Consider the following 26,184-nt stretch of genomic DNA (forward strand, 5'->3'; position numbering starts at 1 on the left):
TGCTTGGCTGAAGTGCTATGTAATAAGTAAAAGAGGCAATGGGATAACAAGTAGTGACTGAGGAGTTGGTTATTTATTTAGGTGGTTATGGGTGACCTTAAGGAGGAACTATTTGAGCTGAGCTTCGGTGAGGACCAGGGGGCAACCAACTGAGATCTGGGGGAAAAAAAGAGTTCTAGGCAGACGGAGTAGCAAGTGAAAGACGTCAAGTCAGAGCCTAAACTCATCACCATTCTGCTATGTTGCCCCAATATTAACCTAATAACAATTTTATGCTAAGTACAGCTTGAGAGACTGGATGGATACAGTCATGTGTATCTTCAGAGTTAATCAGAATTAAATAACAGTATGTTGGAGAAAAACAAACCTTGTAGGAATAAACAACTTTGCAGGTGAGTGGATAATTTCTTAAGGTGCCAGAAGGGCTGGAACTGCTGTCATCAAAAACATCCATGTTATCTTCAAACTCTTCTCCTTCTTCTCTTTCGGTATCTGCATTAAGCTAAGAAAAATCAGAAACCATTGGCTAGTTTCCTTACTTCAAGAAAATGGTTGAAAGCCAGAAAAACACTTAAAACTTGATTGTTTCAAAATGTTAATTTGCCTTTTAACTCTGCATAGAAATGACTATCTTTCGCACTTACATTTTTCATGTTATGAAAGAAGAGAGGTTTTTTTTTTTTTTTTTTTTTTGAGATGGGAGTTTTGCTCTTGTCACCTGGGCTGGAGTACAGTGGCTTGATCTTGGCTCACTGTAACCTCTGCCTCCCAGGTTCAAGCAATGCTCATGCCTCAATCTCCCAAACAGCTGGGATTACAGGCACCCACCACCACACCTGGCTAATTGTTTTGTATTTTTAGTAGAGATGGGGTTTCACCATGTTGGCCAGGCTGGTCTTGAACTCCTGGCCTCCAGTGATCCACCCACCTCCCAAAGTACTGGTATTACCTATAGGTGTGAGCCACTGCACCAGGTCTAGGACAGAGATTTTAAAAAAAATTTATTTTTTTTGAGACAGAGTCTTGCTCTGTTGCGTAGGCTGGAGTGCAGTGGCACGATCTCGGCTCACTGCAAGCTCCGCCTCCTCAGCCTCCCAAGTAGCTGGGACTACAGGTGCCCGCCACCACACCCGGCGAATTTTTTGTATTTTTAGTAGAGACGGGGTTTCACTGTGTTAGCCACGATGGTCTTGATCTCCTGACCTCATGATCTGTCCACCTCGGCCTCCCAAAGTGCTGGGATTACAGGTGTGAGCCACCGCGCCCGGCCAGGACAGAGACTTTTTTTAAATCAAGAAGTAAGTTTCTGTCAAATACATAGGAAATATTTATCAGTATCCTTTCACTTTTCACTGTTAAGTACTGACTGACAAAGGCCTCTGAATTTTAACTGATCCTGTTAGCAAACATTAAAAAGGTTTCAGGCCAGGTGTGGTGGCTCACGCATGTAATCCAAGTACTTTGGGAGGTGAAGGTAGGTGGATCACTTGAGGTCAGGAGTTTGAGACCAGCCTGGCCAACATGGTGAAACCTAACCCCATCTCTACTAAAAATATAGAGAAAAAAAAATATAGCCAAGCATGGTGGTGCATGCCTGAAGTCCCAGCTACTGGGAAGGCTGACGCAGGAGAATTGCTTGAACCCACGAGGTGGAGGCTAAGTGAGCCAAGATTGCACGACTGCACTACAACTGGGGCGACACAGTGTGACTCTGCCTCAAAAAAAAAAAAAGAACAAAACTAAACAAACCACTTGATCTAGCAATTCCACTTTTATGAATACATCATGAGGAAATAAAAGCACCAGGATGTAAGACTATGTATTTTAAGATGTTTACTGCAGCACTGCCTGTAGTGACAAACGCCTGGATACAATCGATATATCCATCAACAGGGGAATGTTTGAATGCACTCTGATGTATCCATATTATAGATTAATAACACTCATTAAAAATAAAGTTCGCCGGCCGGGTGTCATGGCTCATGCCTGTAATCCCAGCACTTTGGGAGGCTGAGGTGGGCGGATCATGAGGTCAGGAGATCGAGACCATCCTGGCTAACACGGTGAAACTCCATCTCTATTAAAAAAATACAAAAAATTAGCTGGGTGTGGTGGCATGCGCCTGTAGTCCCAGCTACTTGGGAGGCTGAGGCAGGAGAATTGCTTGAACCCGGGAGGCGGAGCTTGCAGTGAGCCGAGATGGCGCCGCTGCACTCTAGCCTGGTGACAGAGCAAGACTCTGAATCAAAACAAAACAAAAAACAAAACAAAAAACAAGAAAAAAAAAAATAAAGTTCGCCAAGTATGTGAAAAAACACTCAATATCATTTAGAGAAATGCAAATCAAAATCACAATGAGATACCATTTCACATCAATCAGAGTGGCTTTTTTTTTTTTTTTTTTTGAGATAGGGTCTTGTTCTGTTACCCAGGCTGGAGTGCAGTGAAACAATCACAGTTCATTGCAGCGTTGACCTCCTGGGCTCAAGCAATCTTCCTGCTCCAGCCTCCTGAATAGATGGGACTATAGGGGTGCACCACCATGCCTGGCTAATTTTTGTTTTTGTTTTGGTAGATAAGGGGTTTCATCATGTTGCTTAGGCTGGTCTTGAACTCCTGGGTTCAAGTGATCCTCCCGCCTTGGCCTCCCAAAGTGCTATCATTATAGGAGTGAGCCATCATGCCTAGCTGAGAATGGCTATTATTTAAAAAGTCAAAAAATAACAGATGCTGGTGAGGTTATGGAAAAAAGGAACACTTACACACTGCTGGTGGGAGTGTAATTAGTTCAGCCACTGTGGAAAGCAGTGTGGCGATTCCTCAAAGAGCTAAAAACAGAACTACCATTCAACCCAGCAATCCCATTACTGGGCATATACCCAAAGGTATATAAATCATTCTACTATAAAGACACATAGGCAGGAGTGGTGGCTCATGCCTGTAATCCCAGCACTTTGGGAGGCTAAAGTGGGTGGTGCCAAAATGGTGAAACCCTGTCTCTACTAAAAATACAAAAATTAACCAGGCCTGGTGGTGTGTGCCTGTAATCCCAGCTATTCAGGAGGCTGAGGCACGAGAATTGCTTGAACCTGTGAGGCGAAGGTTGCAGTGAGTCAAGATTGTGCCAGTGCACTGCAGCCTGGGCAACAGAGCAAGACTGTCTTAAAAAAAAAAAAAAAAAAGACACATGCACACATGCACGTGTATATTCATTGAAGCACTATTTATACTAGCAAAGACATGGAATCAACCTAAATACTCATCAATGACAAGTTGAATAAAGAAAATGTGGTACATATATACCATGAAATACTATGCAGCCACAAAAAAGAATGATGTCTTCTGCAGGAACATGGATGGAACTGGTGGCCATTATCCTTAACAAACTAATACAGGAAGAGAAAACCAAATACTGCATGTTCTTACTAGTAAGTGGGAGCTAAATGATGGGCACTCATGGACACAAAGAGGGGAACAACAGACACTGAGGCCTACTTGAAGGCAGAAGGTGGGAGGAAGGAGAGGATTAGAAAAAATAACTATTGGGTACTAGGCTTAGTACCTGGGTAGTGAAACAATTTGTAAAACAAACCCCCATGACACGAGTTTACCTATGTAACAAACCTGCCCATGTACCCTTGCACTTAAAAGTTTTTTAAAAAATGAGTTCAAGACTAGAAAAACCAGAAATAAACCTTCACGTACATGATTAAATAATTTTCAACAAGGATGCCAAGACCACTCAGTGGAGGAAAGGACAGTTTTTCAACAAATGTTGCTGGAAGAATTGGATACCCATATGCAAAAGAATGAAGTTGAAATCTCACCTTATATAATACACAGAAAAAATTAAATGGATCAAAGACCTAAACCTATGAAACTTTAAAAGAAAACATAGGGTAAACACTTTATGACAGTGGATTTGGCAATTATTTTTTTGGAGACAGAGTCTTGCTCTGTTGCCCAGGCTGGAGTGTAGTGGCGCGATCTTGACTCACTGCAACCTCTGCCTACTGGGTTCAAGCAATTCTCCTGCCTCAGCCTCCCAAGTAGCTGGGACTATAGGCGCACACCGCCACACCCAGCTAGTCTTTTGTATTGTAGTAGAGACGGGGTTTTACAGTGTTGCTCAGGCTGGTCTCGAGCTCCTGAGCTCAGGCAATCCCCACCCCCGACCTCAATGATTTTTTTAAATATGATGCCAAAAACATAGGCAACAAAAGAAAAAAACAGATACATTGAACCTTATCAAAATAAAAAATATGTATGCATCAAAGAACAATAGAGTGAAAAGGCAACCCACAGAATGGGATAAGGTATTTGCAAGTCATATATCTTAAAAGGGATTAATATCCAGAATATATAAAGAATCCCTAAAACTGACCACCAAAAACAAATAATCCAATTAAAAATGGGCAAAAGGTTTGAAGAGATATCTTTCCAAAGAAGATATATAAATAGCCAATAACCACATGAAAATAGCTCAACATCACTAATGATTAGGGAAATGCAAATCAAAACCACAATGAGATACCATTTCATACCCATTAGGATGCTATCTCATACACACACACACACACACACACACACACACACACACACACACAGAGAGAGAAAATAAGTGTTGACAAGGATGTGGAAAAACTGGAACCTTTATATACTGCTGGTGGGGATGTAAAATGGTACAGCTGCTATGGAAAAACAGTAACATGTTTCTTCAATAAATTAAACACAGAATTACCACATAATTCAGCAATGCCATTTTGGGTATATACCCAAAAGAACAGAAAGCACAGACCTGAACAGATATTTGTAAACCAATGTTCACAGCCACATTATTCACAAAAGGTAGAAGCAACTCAAGTGTCCATTGAGAGATGAATGGATAAGTAAAATGTAGGTATATATCACAAACCAAATAAAAATGTGGCATATATACATACAATGGAATATTATTGTCTGTCTGTCTATCTATCTATCTGGTTAGAGACAGGGTCTCACTCTGCTGCCCAAGCTGGAGTGCAATGGTGCGATCATAGCTCATTCCAGCTTTGAACTCCTGGATGCAAGGGATCCTCCTACTTCAGCCCCCCAAGTAGCTGGGACTACAGGCACATGCCACCATGCCCAGTTTATTCAGTCTTAAAAAGGAGGGAAATTTTGACACATGCTACACAGAACATGGGTGATCTTTGAGGCCATTATGCTAAGTGGAATAAGCCAGTCACAAAAAGATAAAATACTCTGATTTCATTTATATGAGGTTCCTAGAGTAGTCAAATTCAAAGAGACACAAAGCAGAATGGTGATTGTCAGAGGCTGCATGATGGGGAGTTATTGCTTAATGGGCAGAGAGTTTTACTTTAGATAGATGAAAAGAATCCTGGAGATGGGCCAGGCGGGGTGGCTCATGCCTATAATCCCAGCACTTTGGGAGGCTGAGGCAGGCAGATCATGTACGGTCAGGAGTTCGAGACCAGCCTGGTCAACATGGTGAAACCCTATCTCTCCTAAAAATACAAAAATTAGGCCAGGCACGGTGGCTCACACCTGTAATCCCCGCACTTTGGTAGCCCGAGGCAGGCAGTCCACCTGAGGTTGGGAGTTCGAGACCAGTCTAACCAACATGGAGAAACCCCATCTCTACTAAAAATACAAAATTAGCCTGGCGTGGTGGCGCATGCCTATAATCCCAGCTACTCGGGAGGCTGAGGCAGGAGAATCGCTTGAACCTGGGAGGCGGAGGTTGCGGTGAGCTGAGATCGTGCCATTGCATTCCATCTTGCCTGGGCAACAAGAGCGAAACTCTGTCTCAAAAAAAAAAAAAAAAAAAAAAAAAAAGACCAAAATTTGCTGGGGGTGGTGGCAGGTGCCTATAATCCCAGCTGCTCAGGAGGCTGAGGCAGGAGAATCACCTGAACCCAGGAGGTGGAGGTTGCAGTGAGCCAAGATCATGCCACTTTCACTGTACTCCAGCCTGGGTGACAGGGTGAGACTCCGTCTCAAAAAAAAAAAAAAGAGTTCTGGAGATGGATGGATGGTGGGGATGGTTCCACAACCATGTGAATGTACTTAATGCCACTAAACTTATACTTAAAATGGTATATTTGTATATTTTACCATACACATGAACAAACATGAAAGGCACACTCCCTTCTGAAATGTAACACAAGGAAAATAATTTTTTAACCCAGTTTCAAGGTATATTACCCATCAGAGCTAAAAGGCATCTATTAATTGAAATGGCATTGAGTGTAAAAAATGAGTTAGATCCATAGGCACTTAGAGCACTGTCCGTGATATACTGAATATAAATAATATTTATATCAGCATACATATCTGACAGGGGAAGGCAGAATGAGAAGAATAAAGACTGGAAAATTGAGGAAATGACTGACTTACTTTTTATATACATCTATACTCTTTGAATTATTAGAATACATGTTTTACTTTTTAAATTAAAAACCTAATAAGAGACAGACAGCCTCAAATATTTGTTTCTTGCTTGCTGCACACAAGCACTTATTTGGCTGCTTTTTCCCATATTCAAACATACAAAAACACCAATGTTTACACATTTAAGGTTACAAAGAATGGACAGGCAGGATTGGCCTTCATAGAACAGCCATTAAATTAATTAAAGTATCAAATATCTACTGTATGTAGAAAACTATGCTAGCCTCTTTGACGAAGATAGAAAACGAAGGACACAGTGTCTCCTTCCAGTGGTTCACAATCCAGAGTGAAGGATACTAAAAGGAGAGGCCAAGTGCATGGCCCTGGGAATGCGGAAGAGGCCACTGGAGAGGAGTCAGGGAAGACTTCCCGGGATACGATGAGTCTAAAAGTACAGGCTGCCTAGCTGTCAAGTTCTACTTTTTCATGAATTAAAGGGCTTTCTCTTGAGTAACTATCACTAAAGTTTTAAAAGTGATTCTCCTCTTAACCACTGTTTCCCTAATAAAATTCTATAGCACTGTATACATGTATCAAAATGCCCTTCTGTATCCCATAAATATGTATAAATATTATGTCAACTAAAAATAAAGGGAAACAATTCTACAGAATTGTGGAGAGTACCAGGATAAGAAATTATACATTTTTTCTGACATATTTATTGCCACCATTTCAAAGCTGCTGAAATATTCTCATTGATAATTTTATTGAAAATTTTCCACAGCTGAGTGAGGAAATCCTGTGCTATGTCTTACAAATTATTCATCTATCATCAGTCAGGTCAGTGGCAAAACAGTCTCACATCATATTGAGTCTTTTGCCACTCAATAGGAGCAAAATATTCAAAATCACAGACTTATGATTCTATTGTTTTCCAACAGGGCATTGTGCCACATAAAAGAATCATGCTAGAAACTGCCATAAAATTAACTTTGAACATATTATATATACTTAGAAGACATTGCCTTCATATTCTAGGGAAGGTTACAGGCATTTAAAAAAAACAGTGGGTACTACAAAATCAAAACAAAACAAAACACCCATACATTTATAAAAATGTGGGTAGAACAAGTTTCCAAAAATATACATGTACTGTGCTTTGGCACTGGGAATCAATCCAAAACATTTTATCTTGGCAACCTGGTTGATACTAAACATTCCTTTCTTCCTCCTTTATTTGGAGTTGATTTTTGGATTCCCATGGAAGGCAATAAGGTTGCAGTGCCAGCAATAGGGGTCACTGTCATATGCTTCTGTGTTGCTCTAGCTGCTTTCCAAAGCATGTCATCTCAGAATAATTTCTTCCTTTTTCCAATTCCACTCTCTTAACTGAACTGTTACACTGTTTTCTTGACCCAGCATTTCTAAAATCACATGCTTCCTCTGTCTCTTAAGGACTGCTCTCTCATCCCCTTTTCTTTCTGTCCCTTGACAGAACTTCAATCAAAACTATTCTTTCTAGTCATACTAACATTTTTCCTTTCTTAGATGTAAAATGCTTACTCTTTTTTTTTTTTTTTTTTTTTTTTTGAGACAGAGTTTCACTCTTGTCACCCAGGCTGGAGTGTAATGGTGTGATCTTGGCTCACTGCAACCTCTGCCTCTCGGGTTCAAATTATCCTCCTGCCTCAGCCTCCCAAGTAGCTAGGACTACAGGTGTGCACCACCACACCCAGCTAATTTTTGTATTTTTTTTTTTTTTTTAGTAGAGATGGGGTTTTACTATGTTGGCCAGGCTGGTCTTGAACTCCTGACCTCAGATGATCCACCTGCCTTGGCCTCCCAAAGTGCTTGGATTACAGGTGTGAGCCACCGTGCCTGGCCAAAATGCTTACTCTTATTGCAGAGGCAGACAAGATGATCTTTTTGAGTTGATTTTGGGAGCCATCTTCTTGTACTTAGCAAAAACACCTCTGAGGGGCTCAGCTTCATGGCACAATCATGAGGTAGAAAGCAGAGTCTTGGGGTCTGGCCAACTTGGGTTTGAATGCTGAATGTGTCACTTGTTGTGTGACCTTGGGCAAATTATTAAACTCAATTTCAGTGACCTTGTCTCTCTAATGAAGACAATTACTTCTTCACAGGATTAGCATAAAGATTAAATGAAGTAAAATATTTAAAATCCTAACACGTGTTTGGTGCACAGGAGGTACTTAATAAAGCATTAGCTTTTGTTTTTACGAGGAAGGGAGAATCCAGATAAAGAATCTGGTAATACCTAACACAGAGGAAGGCAGCTCCTCAATATTTACTAATAGAACCTCTCATCTCCATTGGACAGAGAAGTGATCACAGTGGACATTACTCCAAATACAACATGAGTAAGTTATCAAAGATGATGTTAACCAAAGGAATATAAATCATTCTATTATAAAGACACATATACATGTATGTTCACTGCAGCATTGTTCACGATAGCAAAGACATGAAATCAACCTAAATGCCCATCAATGGTAGACTGGATAAGGAAAATGTGGTACATATACACCATGGAATACTATGCAGCCATAAAAAAGAATGAGATCATGTCCTTTGGAGGGACATGAATGGAGCTGGAGGCCATTATCCTTAGCAAACTAACACAGGAACAGAAGACCAAACACTGCATGTTCTCACTTGAAGTGGAAGCTAAATGATTAGAATATGGACACATAGAGGGGATCAACAGACACTGGGGCCTTTCAGAGGGTGGAGGGTGGAAGGAGGTAGAGGATCAGGAAAAAATAACTAATAGGTATGAGACTTAATACCTGGGTGATGAAATAATCTGTACAACCCCCCCAAAACACAAGTTTACCTATGTAACAAACCTGCAATTATATCCCTGAACTTAAAATAAAAATTAAGAAAAAGATGATGCTAAAAATATCAGGAAAATGGATTTGTGCTTCCAGGCAAGATAGAGTATCAGGGATCAGATTTAACCTCCTGTCAGAAACAACTGAAAAACTGTTCAAAATATATGAAAGAACAGTTTTCAAGACACTGGGCATCACTCATGAAGGACAGTGATCCCTGGGGGATGGGAAACAAACAACTCCCACAATATACTGTATGAAGAACGTTTCTAGGCTATGACATAGGGAGAAGAAACCCAGGCACATGATCGTGATCTCCCTGAACAGAGGAGATGAAACTGGGAATTTAGTAAAGCCAAAGTGGAGACAGCTCAGGATGTGGAATATAGCAGTCTCCCCTTTTCCGTGGTTTGGCTTTCCATGGTGCCAGTTACCCAGTCAACCATGATGCAAAAATATTAAGTGGAAAGTTCCAGAAATAAACAAGTCATACGTTTTGAATTGTGTGCCATTCTGAGCAGCTTGATGAAATTTTACAGTGATTCACTCTGTCTCCCCAGATGTGAATCACCCCTTTGTCAAGTATATGCAAGCTATGTAAGCTACTTACCCATTAGTCATTTAGTGGCCATCTCGGTTATCCCGATTGACTGTCACCATACCACGGTGCTTGTGTTCAAGTAGCCCTTATTTTACTTAATACTGGCCCCAAAGCACCAGAGTAGTGCTGCTGGCATATTGTTATAGTATTCTATTTTATTACTAGTTAGTGTTGTTAATTTCTTACTGTGCCTCATTTATAAATTCACTTTATGATAGCTATGTGTGTATAGGGAAAAACACAGCATACATAGGGTTCGGTACTATCTGCGATTTCAGGCATGCACTGGAGGTCTTGAAATGTATCCCCCACAGATAAGGGGGGACTGTAATGAAGAAGAGAGAGATGCACAGAATTTAGGAAATCTGTAGAGGGTCCTCCTCAAGGCTTTGGCTGAGTACTGGTCAGTACATATATGTGAAGAAATTACCCAAAGCTAGGGCTAGAAGCACTAAAAAGGATTAGAAAAAATAATCCTCAGAACTCACACAGGTCTGAGAATAACTCCTGCTCCCTCCTAAAAGAGTAAAAACCTCATAAGGCACAGGGCACCCAGTAGAGTATTAAGATTAGTAAGGATACAGAACAGCTGTCCCCAGTCTTTTAGGCACCAGGAACCAGTTTCACGGAAGACAATTTTTCCATGGACCAGACCCTTGGGGCACCATGAGGGAAGGTTTCAGGATGAAACTGTTCCATCTCAGATGAGCAGGTATTAGATTCTCATAAGGAGGGTCCAATCTAGATCCCTCACATGTGAAGTTCACAATAGGGTTTATGCTTCTCTGAGAATCTAATGCTGCTGCTGATCTGACAGGAGGCGGAGCTCAAGCAGTAATGCTCCCTCTGGGGCCACTCACCTCTTGCTGTGTGGTTCAGTTTCTAACAGGCCATGGACCGGTAAAAGGTTTGTTCCAGTCTAGAAGACTAGAACAATACTATAACCAACTTGACTTAATTGACATGTATAGAATGTAACCCCTAACAATAGCAAAATATACATTCTTTTTTTTTTTAAGAACACATGTAACAGTTACCAAGATATACCTTTATACTGGGTCACAAAACAAAGCTCAAAAAGTTTAAAAGGATTCAAGTATGTTATTTGACTACAATGGAAATAAACTAGAAATAAACAAAAAGCTATCTGGAAAAATCTCCAAATATTTGGAAATTCAGTAACACACTTTTAATTACCCATCAGTCAAAAGAAGAAATTAAAACATAAATTAGAGGCCGGGTGCAGTGGCTCACTCCTATAATCCTAGCACTTTGGGAGGCTGAGGTGGGTGAATTGCTAGAGCTCAGGAGTTCAAGACCAGCCTGGGCAACATAGTGTGACCCCATCTCTACTAAAAATACAAAAAATGAGCTGGGCGTGGTGGTGCTGAGAGGCTGAGGCATGAGAAATCACCCGGAAGGAGGAGGTTGCCATCAGCTGAGATTGCGTCACTGCACTCCAGCCTGGGTGACAGAGTAAGACTCTGTTTAAAAAAAAAAAGTAAATTGGAAAATATTTTGAAGTGGATAAAAATGATAACACAACATATCAGAATTTGTGCAATGGACCCTAAAGCAATACTTACAGGGAAATGTTTAGCACTTAATACCAATATTCAAAAAGAAGAAAAGTCTCAAATCAATGACCTCGGTTTCTACCTTACAAATTAGAAAGGAGAAAATTAAATCCAAATTGAACAGAAGAAAGGAAATAATAAAATCCTGAGCAGAAATCAAGAAAATAGAAAAGAGAAAAACAAGAGGGAAAGATCAATAAAATCAAAAGCTGTTTCTTCATAGAGATCCATCTAATTAATAAACCTCTAGCAGAATGATCAGAAGAGAGGAGACACCACCAATATCAGGAATGAGGTGATATCACTACTAATTTTCCAGATAATCAAAGCATAAGGGAATATTATAAACAACTTTGTGCCAATAAATCTGACCACTTAGATGGAATGGACAAATTCCTTAAAAGAGACAACTTACCAAAGTTCACTCAAGAAGAATAACCTTAATAACCCTGTATCTACTAAAGAAATGGAGTCTGTTATTTAAAAACTTCCAAAAGAAAACTCCGGGACCAGATAACAGCCCTGGTAAATTCTACCAAACATTTCAGGAAGACAAAATTCCACACAATTCTACACAAGGCTTCCAGAAACTTGAAGAGGAGAGGATACTTTTCAAATCATTTGGAGATAAGCATTATAACAAAATCAGACAAGAATACTACAAGGAAATGAATGGAGATGGAAGCATGCTTATCAGAGTCCTAGCAAACCAGTTCCAATCAATATATAGAAAGGATAGGCTGGGCACGGTAGCTCATGCCTATAATCCTAGCACTTTGGGAGGCCGAGGTGGGTGGATCAACTGAGGTCGGGAGTTCAAGACCAACCTGACCAACATAAAGAAACCCCATCTCTACTTAAAAAAATACAAAATTAGCCAGGCATAGTGGCATATGCCTATAATCTCAGCTACTTGGGAGGCTGAGGCAGAAGAATCGCTTGAACCTGGGAGGCAGAGGTTGTGGTGAGCCGAGATAACGCCATTACACTCCAACCTGGGCAATAAGAGCGAAATGCCGTCTCCAAAATAAATAAATAAATAAATAAATAAATAAATAAATAAATAAATAAAGGATAATATATCATTACCCAAGTGGAGTTTACCAGGAATGTGAAGCTGGTTTAATATCTGAAAAATCATCAATACAATTAAATCATATTAGCAGACTAAAAAAGAACCATTTGACAAGATCCAACATCCATTTCTATTAGCAAACAAAATAGAAACAGAAGAAACTTCTTTAACATGATAAAGGACATCTACAAAAACCCTACTGCTAACTTTATACTTAATGGTGAAAGACTGAATGCATTCTTGCTAAAAGTTCAAGAACAAGGCAAGGATTTCTGCTGACTCTCACCACTTCTATTCAGCAATTTTATAGTAAGAAGGAAAAAGGAATACAAATAGGAAAAGAATAAGTAAAACTGTCTTTATTTGCAGGTGACATGGTTATATAGAAAATCCCATGGAATTTACAAAAGAGCTATTAGAACTAGTAAGTGTGTTTAGCAAGATTGCAGGACACAAGATCAATATACAACAACCAACTGTATTTTTACAGATTAGCAATGAACAACTGGAAATTGAAATTTAAAAAATCATTTACAATAGCATCAAAATTATGAAATAGGGATAAGTCTGACACAGGATGTGAAAGATCTATCTACTGAAAACTTGTACAAAACATTGCTGAGAGAAATTAAAGTCCTAAATAAATGGAGAAGTATATTATGTTCATGGATTGATGGATTGGAAAACTGAATATTGTTAACATGGCAATGTTATCTTCCAGTTGATCTATACAGTCATCATAATCCTAATAAAAATCCTGATAGGCTTTTTGGGGTAGAAAACCAATTTTAAATTCATATGGAAATGCAAAGGACCTAGAATACCCAAAACAACTTTGATAAAGAAGAAAGTTGGAGGACTTACACCACCTGAAGTCATGACTTATTCTAAAATTACAGTAATTAAGACAGTGTAGTACTGGCATCAAGCTGGACAAATAGATCAATGGAACAGAATAAAATGTCAAGAAACAGACCCATACATATATGATTAATTTTTTTTTTTTAAAGAGACGAAGTCTTGCTCTGCTTCCCAGGTTGGAATTCTGTGGCATAATCATAGTTCACTGTAACTTTGAACTTCTGGGTTCAAGATATCTTCTTGCCTTAGCCTCCTGAGTAGCTAAGACTGCCAGAATGTACAACAGTGCCTGGCTAGTTGAAATTTTTTTTTTTCTTTCTTTTTTTTTTTTTTTTTGAGACGGAGTCTCGCTCTGTCACCCGGGCTGGAGTGCAGTGGCCGGATCTCAGCTCACTGCAAGCTCCGCCTCCCGGGTTCACGCCATTCTCCTGCCTCAGCCTCCCGAGTAGCTGGGACTACAGGCGCCCGCCACCTCGCCCGGCTAGCTTTTTTTGTATTTTTTAGTAGAGACGGGGTTTCGCCGTGTTAGCCAGGATGGTCTCGATCTCCTGACCTTGTGATCCGCCCGTCTCAGCCTCCCAAAGTGCTGGGATTACAGGCTTGAGCCACCGCGCCCGGCTTTTTTTTTCTTTTTTTAGAGACAGGGTCTACTATGTTGCTCAGGCTGATCTCAAACTCCTGGCCAGAAGAGATCCTCCCACTTAGCCCAATGTGTTGGGAATACAGGCGGGCCTGAAAAACTGATTTTTGACAGTGATGCAAAGGCAATTCAGTGGAGAAAGGACAGTTAAAAAAAAGTTCCAAAAAGGGACAAAGAACTCTGACTTACTCTGTTTACCATAATCAAAGATGAGCTCATGCTGAATTACAGATTTAAATGTAAAACCTAAAACTATAAAACTTCTAGAAGAAAACCTAGGAGAAAATCTTTATGACCTTGGTTTTAGGCAAAGATTTCTTAGCTACCACACCAAAAATATGATCCATAAAAGAAAAATTGGTAGGTTGGACTTCATTAAAATTAAAAATTTGTGCCCTTTGAAAGGTATTAAGGAAATAAAAAAAATAAGCCACAGACTAGAAGAAAATTACATAAATCAAAATGTCTGATAAAGGATTTGTATTCAGAGTATAAACTCTTAAAATGCAATAAAAAGAAAACAAACCTAACAAAAAATAAACAAAGATTTGAACAGACACTTCACCAAAGAAAATATACAGATGCAAATAAACACATGAAAAGATGCTCAACATTATCAGGGAAATGGAAATTAAAATGACAATGATTTACAACATCACACCTATTAGAATGTCTAAAGTTAAAAAGACTGACTATACTAAGTGTTGACAAGATTGTGGAATAACTGAAACACTAGTACCCTATTGATGGGACTGTAAAATGGTATAACCACTTTGGAAAACAGTTTGTCAGTTTCTTAAAATGTTAAATAAATACCTATTGTATGACCCAGCCACAGCATATGATCTTAGCAGTTTTAGGAACTCCTTATCTTACCCTTATCTCCAACATCGTTATTGAGCATGGTCCTCACAAAGACCAGTCAGAATTTATTTATATGCAACTCTGCAGATGTTCATACTCTAAGGGAGGCTGTACAACAGAGTAGACTGGCAGTTTGCCTTTGTACATTAGTTGGGGAAAGTGGCTGAAAACAGGGAAGTGATGTTAAGATTGTGGGCTATAGTTTGAAAATGCAAGAAATAAAAGAACAGGGTGGGTGTAGTGGCTCACAAATAAAACAGCAGAAAGAATAAAAATATGGGCTGGGTGTGGTGGCTCATGCCTGTAATACTAGCACTTTGGGAGGCCAATGTTGGTGGACTGCTTGAGCCTAGGAGTATGAGACTAGCCTGGGCAACATGGTGAAAATACAAAAATTAGCTGGGCATGGGGGCATGAGCCTGTAGTCCCAGCTACTCAGGAGGCTGAGGCAGGAGGATTCATTGAGCCCCAAAGGTTGAGGCTGCAGTGAGTCATCGACAGCACTACTGCACTTCAGCCTGGGTGATAGAGCGAGACTGTCTCCACACAAACAAACAAAAATACACATTATGTTGTATGCTATAAATATATACAATTTTTTGTAAATTAAAAAATAAATAAAAAAGTAAATACACTGAATTGCTAGCTGTGCTGTTATAAAGATGGAGCTATTAATCATTTTCTTCTTTATTGTATTTTCCAATTTTTTAGTAATCTGCTTACATAACTTTTTCTATTGTAGAATTAATATAATTTCAAAAGTTAGGTTTTCATCTTGGTATGGCTTTTGAGTAAGAGAAACCCGACAACAAGAGAAGGGAGGCCGAGTGACACAGGCTGATGGGGTCACTGGCAGCAATCTAACAGGGGAAGCAGCACGCAGGCTCTGGCCACCTGCAACTGAGTAACTGTGTCAGTGGACTGTTCTCCTTTAAAAACAATGTTGCTATACTCTGGAATTCCTTTCTTCCAATCTTACATTCTGTACCTTAGCATGATACAGAAGGCAGAGTTAATACCCAAGTAAGTATAGTTCCTTCCTTATTCTATAAGGGAGTAGCCTGTGTCTTTTTAAAACATTTATCTTCCAAAAGGCATTTTCAGTTGCACTACTATTAATGTCTAACAGTAGTATTAATCATGTTTTCCAGATGACGAATGGTTTTGTTGGCACCTGTAATGGAAGAACTAATTTAGCCTCTAGAATGTGTATTTCTGCTTCATGTTCCTTAGCCAGCTAGCTGTCAGTATGAAGAGATACAGCCCCCTCTAAATAATTTCAGTGCTGTTATTTAAAAGCAGATTAAATAAATATGGGTCCTCATTAAGCTATTTTGTGCCTATGTCTCTCCTTTATTTATATTATTAGATCTTCTACAAAATGTAATCTCTCAGTTGAAAGATGCAGGTTCGTAAGATTGACTAGGGAGAAGAACGTGGGACGGGATTGCAAAATGCTCCCTTCACAGAGGATATGATATGTCTCTAGATGAGTGATTTCTCTGGACAGGTCTCAAAAACACTCATTTATTCAATGCTTACTACTACTGTACTAGGCACAACTCCTTCATTTCCTTCCTTCACAACGAGAACAGCCCTTCTTTATCTCCCGTTAAAATTCTTCAAGGACTATTCCAAATGACAGATCCTCCATGGGGCACACTTTCTTCCCTATTCTAGCTGATATTGAGCTTTTCTAACAGTATTTCAAAGAATCACAAGATTCTGGAGTTGGTTGGTGGGGGGCGATGGTGGGAATCTCAGAGTCTTTTAATCTTTCTTTCGGAAACCCAAGAGAAGTGACTTTTTCCAAGGTGTGCAGATGAGTAAGAAGTAAGCAATTCCAAGTTTGCTACACAGTAGCCCAGTCATACACTGCCATGTATCACTAAGATCTATAAAAGTCTGTCTGGTCTCCTAGCTTGTAAACTCTATGAGGAAGGAGACCAAGTTTTGTTCATCTTCAGTTTGCCCTGGAAGTAAGTACAAAGTTAGGTGGTATGCGCCTGCTCAGTTCAAAGTCAGATGGTATGTGCCCGCTCAATTGATTTAGTTAGAAAAGGTGCTAGCTGAAGGAAAATCATGGGTTTGATTGGTTGGAAACAGTCCTGCTGTAGAAGCCCAAAGCAAGTGGGCCTGGAATTTGCTGTCATCAAAAACTCTACAACAATCTGAAGTAGATGAGCATTATGACTTTTAGAAAGTGCAATAGTAGGAGATACTCCATGAGATGGAGCAACTCTGTTCTGTTTTTTTTTTTTGGAGATGGAGTTTCACTCTTGTCACCCAGGCTGGAGTGCAATGGCATGATTTCAGCTCCCTGCAACCTCTGCCTCATGGGTTCAAGCAATTCTTCTGTCTCAGCCTCCCAAGTAGCTGGGATTACGGATGTCCGCCACCATGCCTGGCTAATTTTTGTGTTTTCAGTAGAGACAGCGTTTCACCATGTTGGCCAGGCTGGTTTCGAACTCCTGACCTCAGGTGATCCATCTGCCTTGGCCTCCCAAAGTGCTGGGATTATATGTGTGAGCCACCACGCCCGGCCGGAGCAACTCTGTTCTAATAACAACTGGGGAAGCGCTTGTAACCCCAAAGTCAAGTGGGTGATGTTTCTTTTTCCCTCCAGCTGGATTAACATTAATAGTTAAATGAAAATAAAGCTTCAATAGATTGTTTTTCCTTAAAATGTAGACCCACACATAATCCTTTTTAAATGTGCAAGTGTATTCTCATTAGAAAATCAGAATGCTATGTAAAAAAACTTCAGGAATGTTTTAAAATTTTGGCCAGTTTCTCTAGCAAGCCTGCCTGATATCTGAAGAGCACAACATTTAAAGAGGCACTATGAAGATAGTGGGAAGTTGGGAGGTTAGAGGTTTAGCTTTTAGTTTGCTACTATTCCAACTACCTACTCAGCCATCCAGCCATTCACTCCTTCCTTCAAAAAATATTTAAGTACCTACTATGTGTCAGGCACTTTGCTGTGCAGAGCAGGGAACCAGGAAGATATGGCAATTACATTCTAGAGAGGAAAACAACAATAAACAAAAGAAAACAAATAAAGAAGGCAAGTTCAAACTATAATAAATACCATTGAGGAAATAAACAGGATAATAGAGAGTAATGGGTAGGGAGGTGACAGTAGGAATTACATTAGTCTGACTAGCAAGGCATCACGTATCCACCTATGTAGTATCAGGCAAATCACTGAACTTTTCTAGTACTTAGATCTCCAACATGAAAAACTAAGGTTGAACCAGATGACATCAGAGTGGAAAAAGCCCTGGACTTGAAGTAAGGAAACTTAAGCTGTGTCCTGGCCTTGCCTGTAAACAAACTCACCTACACTCTCTCTATGTAAGGAGAATATGAAAGCTGTTAAGAGTTGAAGTCACCTCAGACTAAGCCCACACACTAAGAAGAGCATTCCTTTCACTTAAGATTGTGTGCAAATCTCTGGATGTTTATTTTCATTTTCACTAAAGATGACCTCCGAGAACTTCAGAGACACTAGATTGTTTTCTATTCTATTACTTCCAGACATGAAGCATATTTACCCTATGAATGGGATGAGTTTGGTAGATAGGCATTGATAACCCAAATAGTGATAACATATTCTTCATCATACATTAAAAAATACACTCATTTTTTTCCTCTCTTTCATTTCCTGCAATAATTTTAAATCAATTAGTGATAGGCTGAAGAATAAAACCTAAACCACTAGAAAACTATTATCTTTTTAAAAAATTTTGGCTATTATTAAGTTTGGCTACAGAGTCAAAGCATCCTTCAATGAAAATCAACTTATCATATCCAAGAAAAGAAATCGTACCGAGTGTAAAGTGCCATTACTGGTCACTGCAGGAGGGCGGGCCCATCGCTCATTTTCCAGTTCTTCCATTACTTGGCTCATGGCACTCTTTAGCCATGTGTCCACAGAAACACCGATCTGCTTTAGCAGGTCCAGCCGGGCTTCAGCTTTCAATTTAATTATCTACGGAACGAAGAAAATGGTCAGAAGTCAAGGCTTTTATTATTCACAATAGCAAAGATAAGGAATCAACCCAAATTACCATCAATGATCGACTGGATAAAGAAAATGTGGTACATATACACCATGGAATACTATGCAGCCATAAACCTCAGCAAACTAAGACAGGAACAGAAAACCAAACACTGCATGCTCTCACTTATAAGTGGGAGCTGAACAATGAGAACATATGGACACATGAGTTGGGGAGAACAACACATATTGGGGCCTGTGAGGGGATCATGGGTGGGGAAAGAGAGCATTAAGAAGAACAGCTAATGGAGCTGGGCTTAATAGCTAGGTGATGGGTTGATCTGTGCAGCAAACCACCATGACACACATTCCAGTATTACTTTTGCACCACCCTAATAACAAACCTGCACATTCTGCACATGTATTCTGGAACTTAAGCGCTGAAAAAAAAAATTAGCTAGGCATGGTATCATGGGCCTGTAGTCCCAGCTACTTGGGAGGCTAAGGTGGGAGGATCACTTGAACCCAGGAAGGGGAAGTTGCAGTGAGCGGAGATCACACCACTGCACTCCAGCCTGGGTGACAGAGCAAGACTCTATTTAAAAAAACAAAACAAAACAAAAAAACAAACAAACAAAAAACCCTAGAAAGTATACAACTGTTACGAAAGGAAATTACTTAAAAGCAAAAGAATCATACATGATCCTATCAGTCTTACATGGCAAATATGCTCAAGGCTTTGTCCACATGCAGACATATTTTTGCACAACTGTATTCTTTGTGGCAATGTAGCTTTTATTTTTTAAGTTACCTTTTTTTTTTTAATTTTTAATTTTTTTGAGGTGGAGTCTCACTCTGTCACCCAGGCTGGACTGCAGTGGTGTGATCTTGGCTCATTGCAACCTTCGCCTCCCAGGTTCAAACAATTCTCCTGCCTCAGCCTCCCAAGTAGCTGGGATTACAGGTGTGTACCACCACACCTGGCTAATTTCTGTATTTTTAGTAGAGTCGGGGTTTTGCCAAGTTGGCCAGGCTGGTGTCGAACTCCTGACCTCAGGTGATCCACCTGCTTCAGCCTCCCAAAGTGCTGGGATTGCAGGTGTGAGCCACCTCACCCAGACAAGTTACCATTTATTATAAACTTCTTGTTTATATCCCTATCAAAAAAAGGAAATCAAGCCTTTTTTCCCTTCAAATTAATCAAGTTCTTCCTAATCGATTAATTAGAACAATCTTGATATTTACTAGCAACTCTTCCCTGGCATAGATGCTGATTTTTCACTTGGAGCAGGGCAAGAGAAGGGGAGAGAGAGGGGAGATAGTGAAGAAGGGAAAGAGAGGGTGGAGGGGGTGGAGGGAAGAAGAGAGAGAGAGAGAGAGACAGAGGCAGAGAGACAGAGATCAGGAACAAAAGAAAAGAATCAGGGTATCCTAACAATGAAATACTTGCTTTTTTTTTTTTTTTTTAATAAAAGTATGGAATGCTTCATGAATTTAAGTGTTTTTTTTTTTTTTTTTTTTTTTTTTTTTTTTTTTTTTGAGATGGAGTCTCGCTCTGTCGCCCAGGCTGGAGTGCAGTGGCGCGATCTCGGCTCACTGCAAGCTCCGCCTCCCGGGTTCACGCCATTCTCCTGCCTCAGCCTCCCGAGTAGCTGGGACTACAGGCGCCCACAACCGCGCCCGGCTAATTTTTTGTATTTTTAGTAGAGACAGGGTTTCACCGTGGTCTCGATCTCCTGACCTTGTGATCCACCCGCCTCGGCCTCCCAAAGTGCTGGGATTACAGGCGTGAGCCACCGCGCCCGGCCAAGCTTAAAGAATTCCCCTTTTGGGTCGGGCATGGTGGCTCACGCCTGTAATCTCAGCACTTCGGGAAGCCGAGGGGGGCAGATCACGAGGTCAGGAGATCAAGACCATCCTGGCTAACACGTTGAAATCCTGTCTCTACTAAAAATACAAAAAAGTAGCTCAGTGTGGTGGCAGGCGCCTGTAGTCCCAGCTACTATGGAGGCTGAGGCAGGAGAATGGCGTGAACCTGGCAGGCGGAGTTTACAGTGAACCGAGATCGTGCCACTGCACTCCAGCCTGGGTGACAGTGTGAGACTCCGTCTCGGGAAAAAAAAAAAAAAAAGAATTCCCCCTTTGACTTGTTGACTTGGCTGCCTTTATTGATTAACTTGTTTGTCAACTAACAGTAATATCTTTGCTTTTAAACTAAATTTATGATGTGGCTGGCAGAAATAGCAGAGATTGAGAATAAAAAGTTCCTATTCTCCAAATTCAGGAAAGGGAATAACTGTTTATTCTTTAGCCTTTGTTCCATAAACCATAAACGAGTAGCCACAGAACCAGTTTTAAATCCCTCCTGATCAGAAAGTAACTGCTGGCCGGGTGCGACGGCTCACGCCTGTAATCCCAGCACTTTGGGAGGCCAAGGCGAGCGGATCACTAGGTCAAGAGATCGAGACCATCCTGGCTAACACGGTGAAACCCTGTCTCTAGTGAAAATACAAAAATTTAGCTGGGCGTGGTGGCGGACGCCTGCAGTCCCAGCTACTAGGGAGGCTGAGGCAGGAGAATGGCGTGGACCCAGGAGGCGGAGCTTGCAGTGAGCCGAGATCATGCCTCTGCACTCAGCCTGGACGACAGAGACTCCGTCTCAAAAAAAAAAAAAAAAAAAAAAGAAAGTAACTGCTGCTTTGCTCCAACAGCCATGCCTCTGAAAGTCGGCTAATCTGTGACAGCTTCTGCTTCTACTAGTCCTCCAAACTCTAAACACCATGGCTAAAAGTGAGTCAACTCCTTAAAACATTCCTAGTTTTGAAAATCTGCCAATCCCTGACATTCAACCTTCTCAAAACCGTATATATATCAACTCTTGCTTTGTTCAGAGTGAATGTGTTTCGTGTCATTCTCTTTTGCTTAGCAAGTAATACATTCAGCCTCTTTTGCATAGCAAGTAACGCATCCAGCTTCATTGTTTCACATATGCAAGTGGTGATCTCTTCCTTAACATTTAAGGTTCCACTAAGTTAATTTTGAGGACTCTCATTTGGTGGCTTTCTGTGGGACTCTTGGACTTGTTTGTAGTAGTCCAAGCTACTCAGAAGACTGAGGAGGGAGGCTCACTTGAGTCCAGGAGTTTGAGGCTACAGTGAGCTATGATCATGCCTCTGAATACGTAGCCATTGCACTCCAGTGACAAATACTTTTGGTACACAATTTTTTTTTCCTTTTTTTTTAAGAGCCAGAGTGGTTGGTCTTGCCCAGGCTGGTCTCGAACTCCTGAGCTCAAGCAACCCTCCTACCTTGGCCTGCAAAAGTGTTGGGATTACAGGTGTGAACTGCTGTGCCCAGCAGGTACATAATTTTGATTTCCCTCCGCATTCTCTGCTTGGCGAGTTGATATCAAAAACAATTTGTGTTCTGACTTGTTTCACTGGGCTTTCTTTGCTGAATTAATTTTTTTATATTAATGTTTTTAAGCAAATAGACTTTTATAAAAATTGAGGTAAAACATTACATAAAATTTACTATATGAACCATTTTAAAGTATATAATACAATGGTTTGGGGTATCATATACATCTTTATATAAGATAATTGGAATTTTTGGCTTAGAGGCATGCCATTTGGTAAAGACTCTTGCAAAAATCTGTTTATTCTTTTCATAATTTACTCTTTTTGGTAAAAATTTATTGACATATAGCTCAGGTGACAAAGACCTTTTGGCACACAACCCTTTTTTTTTTTTTTTTTTTTAGGACCATACAATTCACTCAAGTCTGAGATTCAATGGCTTATAGTATATTCACAGCACATGCAACCATCACCACAGTCAATTTTAAAATATTTTATAACCTCCAAAAGAAATCATGAACCATTTACCTATTGCTCTCCAGCCCCCTATTCCCTGCAGTCTTGAGAACCGCTATTCTACTTTCTGTCTATATAGATTTGTCTATTCCAGACATTTAACACATATGAAATAATATAATACATGGTCTTTTATGACTAACTTCTCTCACTTTGCATAATATTTTCAAGATTCATCTATGTTGTAACATGTATCAGTATTTTATTCCTTTTAATGACCAAATAACATTCTATTGTGTGGATATACATTAGAATGTTTATCCATTTGTCAGTTGGTAGTCATTTAGGTTGTTTCTATTTCTTGGCTATTATGAATAATATTGCTACAAACGTGTGTGTACAAGTTTTAGTGTGGACATGTTTTCACTTCTTTTGGGTTTATACATAGGGCTGGCGTTGCTGGATCATGAAGTAATGCTAAGTTTAACCATCTGGGGAAATACTAGACTGTTTTTGAACGTGGCTCTATCATTTGATTTCACCAGTAGGGTATGAGGGTTTCTCCACATTCTGGTAATCGCTTGTTAATGTCTGCCTTTTGATTCTAGCCATGCTAGTGGGTATAAAGTGGTATCTTACTGTTGTTTGCATTTTCCTGGATAACTATTAATGTTACGAATCTTAGACCAGGCACGGTGGCTCATGCCTATAATCCCAGCACTCTGGGAGGCTGAGGTGGGTGGATCACGAGGTCAGGAGTTTGAGACCAGCCTGGCCAACACTAAAAATACACAAAATTAGCCGGACGTGGTGGCGAGTGCCTGTAATTCCAGCTACTCAGGAGGCTGAGGCAGGAGAATCGCTTGAACCCGGGAGGTGGAGGTTGCAGTAAACTGAGATCAGGCCATTGCACTCCAGCCTGGGCCACAGTGTGAGACTCGGTTTCCAAAAAAAAAAAAAAAAAAAGGGAATCTTTTCATGTAGTTATTTATTGGTCATTCGTACATCTTCTTTGGAGAAATGTCTATTCAGATCCTTTTCCCATTTTTAAGTTGAGTATTTTTCTTTGCCTTTTTATTATTACGAGTTTTAATATATTCTAGAAGCAAGTTTCTATCAGATACATGATTTGCAAATATTTTCCCCCATTCTGTGGGTTGTCTTTCATTTTCTTGATAGCGTCCTTTGAAACATGAAAGTTTTAAATTTTGATGATGTCTAATTTATCTAGTTTTTCTTTTGCTGCTTAGGCTTTGGTGTTATATCTAAGAAACTAATCCAAAGCCACAAAGACTTACCCCTGTGGTTTTTTTTTTTTTTTTTTTGTAAGTTTATTAGCTTTCGCAGTTACATTTAGGTGTTCATTGTGAGTTAGTTTGTATATATGATGTGAAGTGGGGTTGTTAAGATAATTAACTGGAAGGTCATTAAACTGAGGCAGCTCCAGCATCCCGGCTTCCTATGTAAGCAAACCAAAACTCAACTCAGTATAAATGGTAAAACAAAACTGAAGCTTAACCAATCAAAAACTGCCAACTACCTTCTAACTAGAAACCTTCCACTGGAATGATCCAAAAAAGGCTACTACTGTGCCACTTTAACCAATCAAATATTTGCTTTGTTTTGCTTCTGAGTTCACCCTATAAAAGCATTCCTCTGGTGTTCCATTGGTGGAACTCTGAACTGCATATGATCTGGTGCTGCCCAAGTAATTATTGCTATTTTCTCAAATAAAAAACAATTTAATGTGCCTAAGTTTATCTTTTAACAGAGTCAAACTTCATTCTTTTGCATATGGATATCCACTTGCCCTACCACCATTCTAGTATGCTTTTGCTTTTTTAAGAGACAGGGTCGGCCGGGCGCGGTGGCTCAAGCCTGTAATCCCAGCACTTTGGGAGGCCGAGACGGGCGGATCAAGAGGTCACAAGATCAAGACCATCCTAGCTAACATGGTGACACCCCATCTCTACTAAAAAAATACAAAAAACTAGCCGGGCGAGGTGGCGGGCGCCTGTAGTCCCAGCTACTCCGGAGGCTGAGGCAGGAGAATGGCGTGAACCCGGGAGGCGGAGCTTGCAGTGAGCTGAGATCTGGCCACTGCACTCCAGCCTGGGTGCCAGAGCGAGACTCCGTCTCAAAAAAAAAAAAAAAAAAAAAAGAGACAGGGTCTCACTGTTGCCCAAGCTGGAATGCAGTGGTATGATGATAGCTCACTGTAGCCTCGAACTGCTGGGCTCAAGTGATCCTCCCACTGTAGTCTTCCCAGTAGCTAGGACTACAGGTGCATGCCACCATGCCTGGCTAATTTTTTTTTTTTTTTTTTTTTTTGAGACGGAGTCTGGCTCCGTCGTCCGGGCTGGAGTGCAGTGGCCGGATTTCAGATCACTGCAAGCTCCGCCTCCCGGATTTACGCCATTCTCCTGCCTCAGCCTCCCGAGTAGCTGGGACTACAGGCGCCCGCCACCTCGCCCGGCTAGTTTTTTGTATTTTTTAGTAGAGACGGGGTTTCACCGTGTTAGCCAGGATGGTCTCGATCTCCTGACCTCGTGATCCGCCCGTCTCGGCCTCCCAAAGTGCTGGGATTACAGGCTTGAGCCACCGCGCCCGGCCTGCCTGGCTAATTTTTAAATTTTTTTTGTAGAGACAGCCATCTCACTATGTTGCCTAGGCTGATCTTGAACTTCTGGCCTCAAGTGATCCTCCTGACTTAGTCTCCCAAAATGCTGGGATTACAGGTGTGAGCCACTGTGCCTGACCTCTAGTATTCATTTTTAAATAAAGAAATGTTTTTATTTTTGTTTTTTAAAAGTGAACCAACAAGCTCTTTCTTAGAAATCACATATGCAAGACATTTAATTGTGGAAGCAGAAAAGAGAGAAGTATTCAGTACATTCTATTTTCTCAAAGCAGTTATTAAAGTAATCTAGTTTTTATAAGATTTATTTTGTCAGTATTTTACCAAATAACAGATAAACATGGTATTTGCCAACTCAGATTGACTGCAGTTCCAGAATTAAACACTGCTATCTTCCCCTTAGGGTTTCAGTTGCTTATAAGTTAAAAATTGTCTAAAAGCAGAACTTTCTAGTGTTCTCAAATGAATTTTCATGATTTGCCAACTGATTAAAAAATTTCAGAGCATAGCTCTCTGTAAACTTGATGGCATTCCAGATACTACTTGACCAAATCATTTTTAGAACCTTTAAAGAGGTAGAACTTTTAAAAATAATATTTAAAAGATCCAGATATTTTAGGATACATAATCTTGGTTTATAAACGCAGTCAATTACCTAGATTCTAACACAAAATTTAACATAAGCACATATAAGTGTAAAGCTATAGTTGAATTTCAAGTCTGTAAATCTAATTTGGACTTAATTCATTTGCCTTCAACATATCTCTTCTTTAAGGACAAGGACTGTGAGTATTATATTATATTTAGGACAGTGCTTTACTTGTAGGATAAAATCAATAATGGTAGATAATAGTAT

At 40.2% G+C, this 26,184-nt stretch overlaps 1 protein-coding gene across 7 annotated transcripts in view; it reads right to left on the reverse strand.

Moving 5' to 3' along the window:
- FCHSD2 (FCH and double SH3 domains 2) overlaps positions 1-26,184 on the reverse strand; it is a 330,965-nt gene that overhangs the window by 13,425 nt on the left and 291,356 nt on the right. For all 7 annotated transcript variants that reach the window (XM_074014646.1, XM_074014645.1, XM_065529595.2 and 4 more), the window contains 2 exons: positions 18,705-18,866; positions 368-502 (listed from right to left, as the gene is read on the reverse strand). In XM_074014646.1, coding sequence (XP_073870747.1) covers positions 368-502; positions 18,705-18,866 — 297 coding nt within the window. The remainder of the gene's footprint in view (positions 1-367; positions 503-18,704; positions 18,867-26,184) is intronic.

This window comes from Macaca fascicularis, chromosome 14 (assembly GCF_037993035.2).
Source record: "Macaca fascicularis isolate 582-1 chromosome 14, T2T-MFA8v1.1".
NCBI lineage: Eukaryota > Metazoa > Chordata > Mammalia > Primates > Cercopithecidae > Macaca > Macaca fascicularis.